The 10,702-nt window shown below is 26.4% G+C and overlaps 1 protein-coding gene across 4 annotated transcripts; it reads left to right on the top strand.

Moving 5' to 3' along the window:
• The first annotated feature begins 7,324 nt into the window (after nucleotides 1-7,324).
• LOC109798682 (uncharacterized) lies at nucleotides 7,325-10,339 on the top strand. Of its 4 annotated transcripts, none has more exons than XM_020359034.3 (5): nucleotides 7,325-7,483; nucleotides 7,574-7,845; nucleotides 8,451-8,662; nucleotides 8,971-9,232; nucleotides 9,871-10,339. In XM_020359034.3, the coding sequence occupies exons 2-5, from the start codon at nucleotides 7,597-7,599 to the stop codon at nucleotides 10,204-10,206; spliced, it is 1,059 nt and encodes a 352-aa protein (XP_020214623.1). In that variant the 5' UTR covers nucleotides 7,325-7,483; nucleotides 7,574-7,596; the 3' UTR covers nucleotides 10,207-10,339. The 4 variants fall into 4 exon arrangements, with proteins under 4 accessions (XP_020214623.1, XP_020214625.1, XP_020214624.1 ...); XM_020359036.3 differs by having other exon boundaries at nucleotides 7,331-7,483; nucleotides 7,654-7,845; XM_020359035.3 differs by having other exon boundaries at nucleotides 7,334-7,483; nucleotides 7,595-7,845.
• Nucleotides 10,340-10,702: the final 363 nt, after the last annotated feature.

Here is a 10,702-nt window from a genome sequence, read left to right on the forward strand (position 1 = left end):
GTGATCAAGCTTGACATAGAGGAGGTCAACATTTGGATGGTACTCAACTTTAAGGCATCTACTAATTAGAGAATTAGGTTTTGTAGTTGATCTCCATACTTGTTTGCTCAATATTGCCAAATTAAAGACTTGTATATTCTTGAATTGTAGTCCTTCATAAGTATCAATTATTATTATTACCATCGACCAATGGCACCATCATGGCCATATTAAAATAATCACGATGAATTGTAGTAGAATATTTAAAATTTTATAAAAAAAACTTCCTAAATTTTAAACAATAACGACTATTTTGCATTATTATTCTTAAGGACTATACTTTGTTAAAAGCATTTAGAGAAATTTTTTAACTTCCAATAAAATTTATGATATTTATTTATAAATTAAAATTTAACAGTTTTAAACAAATTATCAATAATTAAAATAATATATTTATTTATCTTAAAATTAAAATATATTTTTCATATTTAAAATATCTATTTATAATAATTTTAAATATAATGTATATATATAAATATATTATTTATTTTGATATACGAAATCACAACTAATAACAAAAACTAAATTATTTGAACATACAAAATTAAATCAAGAAACATATCATACATATATAGACATTTGATTAAACGATACAAGTTGTTATCACTTGTGAATCTTAGTTTGTTATGAATAATATTAAGTAATAATACTCCCTCTTACACTTATTTTTTAACATATTTTTATTATTAATTATAATTATTAAAAATCACAAATGTTGTGATTCTCACATTTTATTGAATAAGTCTTTCTTGATTTAATGCAAATTTATAATTAATAATAGATAAAATATATAAATAAATAAAAATAGTTAGAAAGACTCGCTAGCAATTGTGCTCTTTTCATTGCTAATCAACAGTGGAGTTGGTACTCAAGCACTGAAATTTGACTATGTCATGCAAGTTTGAATTTCTACTGAAAAATAGTCATAAAGAAATATGTGAAGAAGAAAAAATTCCAACTTGGCACATTAGTTTTTACAGCCTAATAAGATTCTTTGTACCTAAAACGGCCAAGTATAGTCTTTATGCTTTCTAACTTGATTCGAACTGTTAGCGTCTAATAAAGGAAAAATTATTAGATAATTAAGGATTTTTTAAGTATTCTATATAACATATATTAAGTTTTTTAATTCACGAGAGTTTTTTTATTTTATTTTTTATTTTACATATTATATGAAAATTAATTATAAATTATGTTATATAACACTACATAATAATTTCTCCTAAACAAAGTGAGACATGTCACATTGCATTTGTACATACATAAGGAATACTAATAAGCCCCCTACGCATATCTAATTAATATAGTTTTCAATGCACTCAATTATATTTCTCTTCTACAAATTAAATTAATACAATCTTATATGTTAAATTGATTTTGCATGTAAAGCAGTGGGTGCAAATCACGGTGAAGAAAATCAAATTGTAATTTTAGATTTATCACGTATTTGATAAAGAGAAAAAAAGTGAAGAAAGAAGAAAAAAAAAAAAAGTGCACAGAAGTATAGAAAAATGAATTTTTATTCAAAAGAGATTTTTAATGGAAACTTTTATATAAATAGAATTGTTTTTAAACATATTATTGATATGGAATAATCAATGAGGATGTTGCTAGTCAAGTAACATCATCTCTTGTCACGTAACTTTTTATTTATTTTTTAAATAGTTTAGAAGAAGTGAAATTAAAGCTGGTTGAGTCAATATATTCACATAATAGTATTGCATCTGGCTATGTCTAATGTGTAGTTGTCTACATTTGGGCATTATTTTTTTTTTAAAGTGACTAATCTCCTCGCTAAGTTAGAAGCACCTCAAAAGATAGATAGCTGACCCTAAAATTTAACGCGACTGCATATACAAGACAGAATTCAAACCCTGACCTTGCTTAAACATGGATCAACCCCTACCACTGAACTACACGCTTCGGGTTATTTTTTTTCTTCTTCTAAAAGCTGAAGTTTTGCTATTCAATGTGTTATTTTTTTAGTACTCATGTTCCATTCAACGGCAAATGCATGTTGCCCTTTTCCCATCCAACCAAACGGTGACACATGTCATTCATGCACAATGAATTTTTTTTACTACACTATATAACCGGGGTATAGATCCCCACTTTTCACTATTGTTCAAGATTTTGTCTTCCTTTGTGTTTAGTGCGTAATATTTTTTCCACCCGTCCTCATTCATTGTTGGTCCTTCTCTCAATTTTCTATCTTTTTTTTTTCTTTTCCATGGTAAGTATTTTAATTTTCAATGTGACTATTTGAGATACTAACATATTTAAATTTAATATTTTTTTGTGTTTGTTTTAAGAATCCTATTTTTGCAGTTATTTGAAAAGGTAAATATTTTTAATTTTAATTTTTTAAAATTATTGTTGTGTATATCAGTATATATATATATATATATATATATATATATTATTTTAGGAGTCCTATTTTTGTAGCTATTTGAAAAGTTAAATATTTTTAAAATTTATTTTTAATATCGTTATTGAATATATCAATATATATAATTTTTTGATTAGTTTTGATTTAATATTTTATTAATTAATTTATTGTTGGGTCTTATTGTGTTTATGCATTTTATTTTTTATTTTTATTTATAATTTATAAATAATAATTTTTGCAGTTTGGTATCATTTTTCTTTTTGGTTTAACACCATATATAAATTTTTTTGTTGCTAGGTCTCATATTTTATGTGTTATATTACTTATTTTAAAAAAAATGTAGTAATTTTAAAATTAACTAACTTATTTTAACTATGTAGATATATATTTCATCTTCCACACGTCTTATTTGAGATACCAACATATTCAATATTTTTTTTGTTTGTTTCAGTAGTCTTATTTTTGCAGCTATTTGAAAAGGTAGATATTTTTAATTTTTATTTTTAATATTATGGTTGGACATATCATTATATATAGTTTTTTTGATTAATTTTGATTTAATATTTTATTAATTATTTTGTTGTTGGGTCTTGTTGTGTTTATGTGTTTTATTTTTTATTTTTATTTTATAATTTATAAATAATAATTTTTGCAGTTTATTCTCATTTTTTAAATTTTTGGGTTGAACACCATATATGATTTTTTTTTGCTGCTATGTCTCATATTTTATGTGTTTTGATTTTTTTTATTATATTATTTATTTTTAAATTTTTTGTAGTAATTTTAAAATTAACTAATTTGTTTTAATTATGTAAATAGATGCCTCATATTCTACATGTCTTATTAATGGGCCACTTGAGATGCATTTGTTGACTTTACGGTCTAAACATGTTTCCCAACATATATGAAATATAGAGTTTGATCTAGATTGGGAATAAGAGGTGCATATCCAACTTATGATGAAATAAATGGAATTTTACATCAAATTGTTTCATTTTTAAACGATGTTTGATTTGACTAGACTGCTAGACTTAGTTTTATTATATTTAATCTTTATCTTATTTCAGCCATGATAGAGAGATGAAGACTAGAGACACATACATTTCATATGCTTTTTTGGAGAATGTACTATTATTCTCCAAGACAACACTATTTGTTGGATTTCGTGTTGATAGAAAAATAATTTTATCCACACAAGATATTGACTACAAAGTATTAGGTAAGCTCATAGTAGTATATTTTATTTTTTTTAATCTTTGTTTATTTTTTGTTATTGTTATATTTATTTACTATTATTATTATTATTGAAAGCTTAATCTTATAATTAATTTTACTTAAAAATAATTTATTTGATTATTTATTATTGTTGTGTTTGTTGTTGTTGGAAGTTTATTTTTGTAAAAGATTATTTAAAAATAATAGATAAATTTTTATTATTGTAATTTATATATTATATATACCTGGTCCCTATTTTTACAAAAGTAGAATTTCTCAAACTTCTCATTTTCAGAGAAGTTTTACATGATGGAGTCCACCTTAAAATAGTTATATTTCTGTCTTTTTCCCATGTATTAAATACACTATTTTTTAATTTTTCACATGGTCTATTGTTATTTCTCTCTTCTCAAACACAACCTTAGAGTTAACGTACATTTGGAAGGATGTGCAATTCAATTCAAACAAGTGACCCAATAACATGTCAACAACAAAGAGTCACACAATTTGAACACTGCCAGACAAATATGTTCCAATGAAATTGTCTTTTTTTAATTTATTTTTTATTTGATAAAAAGTGATAAAATTAAGACGTATCTCTAGTATTAGCACACAAATATCATATTGGAGGAGAAGCTCACTTAAAAATTATTGTAAACAATTTAGATAGTTAAATGTGATTTTAATTATGATCTAGTTTAATTTTATTTTATATTTCTTTTTAAATTTAAAATTATTATTATTTTAATATATATATATATATATATAATATATATATATGTTTTAAATTAAATATTTATTATATATAACTAAAATTTATAATAAACTATATATGTAAGTAAATAATATATTGAAATATATAAATCATATTTAATTAAAATTTATATAAATAGATATTTTTAACATATAATTATATTTTTGCTTCAAAAAAACATATAATTATATTTTAGATATAAGATAAAAAAAATTATATTACAACAAAAGATTATATATTTTAATTATTGCTAATTTATTTTAAAATATTAAAATTAAATTTATAAATAAATATGATAAATAAAAAATTAATTTTTTTATAAAAATTCTCATATTGAATAATATCTTTCCAAAAAATTATCATTCAATATATTCTTTCATATTTAATATACATAGCAGTTGATTTAATTCATAAATAAAGATAATAAATAAAATGATTTCATCAAAGAATAACTTTTAAAAAAACTCTATCATTGTATTTAATATATAAAATTTGATTATTTTCAGTCATATAAAATGAATAAATTATGATTATTATCTTATAAAATATTTTTTATTTTTATAAAATTTATAATTATTATTTTTAGTATCTGATATTTATTTTAAAATAAATAAATAATATTTTATTTAAAGAATTTATTAAAACCAAACTTAAAAGTAACATGTATCACATACGATATTATGTATATTATTTAGAATAATCAGTTAACTTTATAGTAGACAAATGAGTTGTTAATAAAGATTATATAATAGTAAGACTAAAAGCTATAATTCCAAGTTTCAGAATGATGAAAAACAAAACAAAAAATATTGTATAAATATCAAAATTAAAATCTACAGATTAAAATCATAAAGGTTTCCTTGAAACACCTATTAATCCAAATTTTGATGAGTTGAAGGGAAAATTAAGTGGCACATCCAAAGAAGATAAGAGTTAATTATGGATTCCAATGAAATTGTTTGCGGTTTCTCCTATAAGCTTTCAAAGAATATTCTTAATATTTTGCTTTAAACCCAAAAACTGTGATGTCAATGTGGGAACAATGATGGCCACAGATACATTCGTGATATTTTATGTGGCCCTACAAAACTTAGTCATTATTATTTGAGCTTTGATATGGACCCTGGGATTGAGATATTTTTTAAGTAATAAATATGTTGAACTATAAAATAAAGTACCTACTTGTTTCAAAAGTTAAAGAAATTAATGTAATTTAAAAATATAAAAAGTTACATCACAAACGTCCAGCTATTCATTAAAAATTATCTAATCATATTTAAATTGTATTTCATGAAACATCTTAATGATTTTAATACTTAATAAAAAAAAGTTAAGTATAATGAATTACTTTTATTTACTAGTTATAATATATATATTCAGAATATTGATTAAAATAGTTTAAAAATTAACCTTCAAAAGGAAAATAAGGTGTTTGATTTGATCCATACAAGAAGCTTGAATTGATTCGATCTAGTATGGCAATTTGAAATTCCCAGATGACAAATTTCTTAATAGTGACAGAAAAATAATATTTTTAAAAAACACAACAGTGAAAGAAATAAATTATTCGATCAAATAATCACTACAAGAGATGTTACATATAGTGACATTACTAAAAATATAATATATGTAGGTATACGTCTATTTAACATATAGTTACACATAATTTTAGTGTTAATTTTAAATGAGATTTAACAACATATTTTGTGTGTCACTATATATATAATTTATATTTACACTTTTTAATAATATATTAAAATTCTTAATTTTCATTTGCACAGGATCATGGTAGGTGGCTGCTACTACATGTGAAAAGTTTGTCATATATACAAAATTCTTAATTGTAACATATCTTTCCAAAAATGTTAAATGTCTACTGGTTCTTCAAAAGGAGATAATGTAAGAAGGAAAGGAATAAAACCAAATTTAATTATCCGAGAGAAAAATAACTTTTATTGAAAAATCTGACAATGTTTTCGAGACAAAGCTAATTTAGACACATGTGGCCCAGTCTGTAAAACCAACGTGAAATGTTTGAATCTCAATAGGATGTTAACAATAGAGGAGCTACGAAGATGCTGCTATCTAATGGAACCTAGGAAGGGAATATTCATCAAAGTTAAAACTAGGAATCAACCAACACATTCTTTTAACACAATATTTTAATTAAAGTTTTTATTATTCACAGGTGAAAATCACTGAATTATGAGTGAAATTTAATTTAATATGTATAAAATGTCACTCACACGTCTTACTAATAATAAAAAAATGCAATTAAAATAGTGCAACTTGTTCTTTTTAAGATACGCTTTAAGTGAGAGGGAAAACACAAATATTGATGTATTTTTTTTATTTCATTGGAAAAAGTAAAAATATATTTCTTTTAGAAGCAACGGTTCAAAAGAAAATTAATTTAAATTTAACTTTATCTTCTTTCAATTTTTCTCAATTATATAAAGCAATTTTTTTAAGATTAGAGTAAATTATACTACTAATTTTAAGGTTCTGATTACATATAACTTTTTACTTTTTTTAACATATTCATAAATCTTTTAAGGTAATTTATCTTATAAGCAATACAAATTAATGTTTTTTTTTTTATAATTAAAGAATTAATAATTCTTTTTATACGTATATAGTTCACACACTATTTAAATAACGATAATTAAATATTTGTGTTTGTGAAATGTAATTTTTATCGGTCAAATATTCTTTTAATTCATACAAAAATCAAAATTTAAAGTATCAAAATTGATAGACTTTACAATTATTAGAATTAGAGTGTTAATAAATCCATGAAATGTTTAAAAATGTTGTTAGCATGTTAAACAATTATGGAGAATTAATATAATAGAAGAAAACAGGGAGTTATCTATAATTTTGCAAAAGTTCGTAGTATAATTGTAATTTACAAAGTCAAAATGAACAAAACCCCACTTTAATCAGTCAAATTTAGCCCTCCCAACAACGATGCATAAGACTACTCAAGATCTACTAGTAAAAAACAGAGGAAATTCAACACAAACATCTCCAAACCATTGATTGAAATCCCTCAACTTCTGCACAGATTAACAAGTCTGTGACAGGTAAGCATATTCTCACTTCCTTTTTTCTTTTTACCTTTTTCTTGTTCCAGCACATCTATGTGATCATTGTACTAAAAAAATGCATCCTAGATCTACCCTCTATTCCTTCAGGGATGGTTTCAAGAGCAGCAATAGTGTTACTCATAGGTCTTCTGGGAATGTTTTACCAGGCCACTCAACTTCCCCCTCCAAACCGCCCTGACTCACCAAATGGTGTTCCAGCCTCACCAAGAGTCAGACTCAGTGATGGAAGGTACCTGGCTTATAGAGAAAAGGGTGTCCCCAAGGACCAAGCAAAACACAGCATCATCATTGTACATGGATTTGGAAGCTCCAAAGACATGAACTTTCTGGCACCCCAAGTATTTTTTTACACAAACCTCAATCTCTCTTTACAAATCTTGCTCGTGTTGATTTGTGAATAGTAGACATGTTATGTTGGATTTATAGATTTAGATCTAACTAGCACAGTATCTCAAAATCAGTAAGGGAAACAAGTTGAATAGATTCAAAGAATCAAAATGCTAGAGATACTATGTAGTATGCACAAATCATTAGACATAATGGTTCTGATTAGATACTTGGATACAAAGAAGGAAGTTCCTTAGGTGTTCGATATGTTGAGGGGGTCTTTCTGCTAACAATCAATAACTTGTTGATACATGGATTAACTTTACATGCCAATTTTTAAAAGTATGAGTGAGATTGCACATCTAACACACGTGTCAAGACGCCATTAGTTGTTAGCAGAAGAGCACCAAATCCCCTCAACATAACAGAAACGAAGGAATGTCATGCAAAATAGGTGATTATTAATCTTTATATTGAGCCTTTTTTTCCCCTACACTAAGTTGGAAATTGTTATGGATTATAAGTTTTGAAGCATTTTCTAAAACTTGGATAAGCTAGAAGTTGCAGTGTATCTATTCAAATATGTCCAGAGATAACATTGACACTGATTCTACAGGAGCTAATAGATGAACTGGGTATATATATTCTGCAATATGATCGTGCTGGTTATGGAGAAAGTGATCCAAACCCCAAACGCTCACTGAAAAGTGAAGCACTTGACATTGAAGAGCTTGCTGATCAATTACAGATAGGGTCAAAATTTTATGTGATTGGAGTCTCAATGGGATCATATGCTACTTGGAGTTGTTTGAACTACCTCCCCAACAGGCAAGTAACAAGCCTCAAAATATGTATTTCTTAAACACGTTTGGTTTCAGAAAATGCTTTCTGTTTTCATTTTTTATTTTCACAAATAATTACAACAATGACATCACATTTCTAAGCACATGTTTGGTTCAGAAAATATCTTCAGTTTTCAAAACAAAAGTAAAAAAAAAAAAAAAGTGTCATTTTTGTAACTATAGGTGATAACAAAAAATCAAAACAGAAAAGATTTTCTCAATTGATAAAAAATATTTTCCCTTTTGATGTTGAAAAAGGAATGTTAATTTCACCTCAAGTAAACATTTGTGCAGGTTAGCAGGTGTAGCTATGATAGCCCCAGTCATAAATTATCAATGGCCTTCCTTTCCTGAGAGATTGATAAAAGAGGACTATAGGAGGAAACTTATCAAGTGGACCATGTCCCTTGCAAACTATTTTCCTAAACTGTTGCACTGGTGGGTGACTCAGAAGTGGCTCCCTTCAAATTCTGTCATAGAAAAGAACCCAGCATTTTTCAACAAAAGAGATATAGATATTCTAGAGACAATTCCTGGCTTCCCAATGCTTACCAAGGCAAGTTACATATTTCTTTCACTTGTTCTGTTTTGTGAATTTACATGGTCCTTGTTTGATAAATTTCTCAATAAGTACTTATTGGAGAAGAAAATCAGAAGATGAAACAAATTAAATTTTGATAGGAATATACCTTCTAAGTGGGACAAGCCTTTTAAGACTTGTCACCGAAGGCACCAAACAATATGGAGCCTAATTGTCTTTTGCTGAAGAGTCGGTTAGAAGAGAGAGAGGGAGTGTTATGTGATTCTGTTATATAGGATTGGGCCATTGGGGAATCATTTGTGGGGGATTATGTCAGAATTGGAAATAAGAATTTGGAGTCAAGAGAACCTTTCTCTGACTTGGGGGAGCCTGACTCTCATTTCAGCAATATTTCTTTTGTTTCTCTGCCATTTCTCTGTTTCTTCTGCAGGTACCTTGATACATCACGTATCAAATTTCTATGGGAAGTTAAAATTAGTTTACGCATAAATTAAAATCAGCTTTGGGAGAAGTTAAATGAGAAAATTTCTACAAATTAATTTTTATATAAACAAATTTTAGCTTATGCATGAATTATATTGAAAAAATTATTCAAACCGAGTCATATTAAAACTTCTGAGGTAATTGTGATGATGGTATGTTCCCACTTACAGGATAAATTAAGGGAACAAGTTGTTTTTGACACTCTAAGGGGTGATTGGATGGTGGCATTTGGCAATTGGGAATTTGACCCATTGAAGCTAAGTAATCCATTCCCCCCAAATAGAACTTCAGCTCACATTTGGCAGGGCTATGAAGATAAGGTAGTGCCCTCTCAAATCCAGAGGTTTGTTACAGGGAAGCTGCCCTGGATACAGTATCATGAAGTTCCAGATGGTGGCCATTTGATTGTGCACTACAGTGGCTTATGTGAGGCCATTCTTAAAGCACTTTTACTTGGAGAAGAAAATCTTTCATATAGACCTAGACCAGAAGTATTTGTATCTTGATTTGCTATGATCTCTTAATACATTATGTTTATTGTTCTTTTTTTCTTTGGAGAATGTCAAATATGTAAATCACATTCGTTGATTGAAAGGAGGAAAATGTCACATATGTAAATTACTTCTTTCTTTTCTTCTATAGATGCTTACAAGTTACAACACATCCTTTTGAACATTATCTTTAGTATTAAGTGAAATATAACACTGATCTACTAATAAATAGGAGGCCAGCTTAGAAATTTCACTTAATAATAATAATAAAAAAAGAGGTTCTAGGCTGCATTTTTGTTGGTTGAAAATTGAAGGCATAACACAGTCAGCAGTTATATATAGCAGCTAACTCACTAGAGTCCATTTAGTGGTTGAGGGGGGTAGTTTGTACAAACCTCATTAATATCGTTGCAACACAAAAAAAAAAAAAGTTATAGGCAGCATACATAATAATTAAGCACTTAGAATGATTCAAGTGTGCTTTTGTATATCTCATGACTCGAGTCTTAAA

Source organism: Cajanus cajan, chromosome 8, assembly GCF_000230855.2.
Source record: "Cajanus cajan strain Asha chromosome 8, NIPB_CcT2T_4, whole genome shotgun sequence".
NCBI classification, from domain to species: domain Eukaryota; kingdom Viridiplantae; phylum Streptophyta; class Magnoliopsida; order Fabales; family Fabaceae; genus Cajanus; species Cajanus cajan.

Bases quoted from the DNA above. Each gene is read 5' to 3' on its own strand.
- LOC109798682 (XM_020359034.3), top strand. From the start codon at position 7,597: ATGGTTTCAAGAGCAGCAATAGTGTTACTCATAGGTCTTCTGGGAATG. The intron at 7,846-8,450 runs GTATTTTTTTAC...CTGATTCTACAG, and splicing joins TGAACTTTCTGGCACCCCAA to GAGCTAATAGATGAACTGGG. The intron at 9,233-9,870 runs GCAAGTTACATA...TCCCACTTACAG, and splicing joins GCTTCCCAATGCTTACCAAG to GATAAATTAAGGGAACAAGT.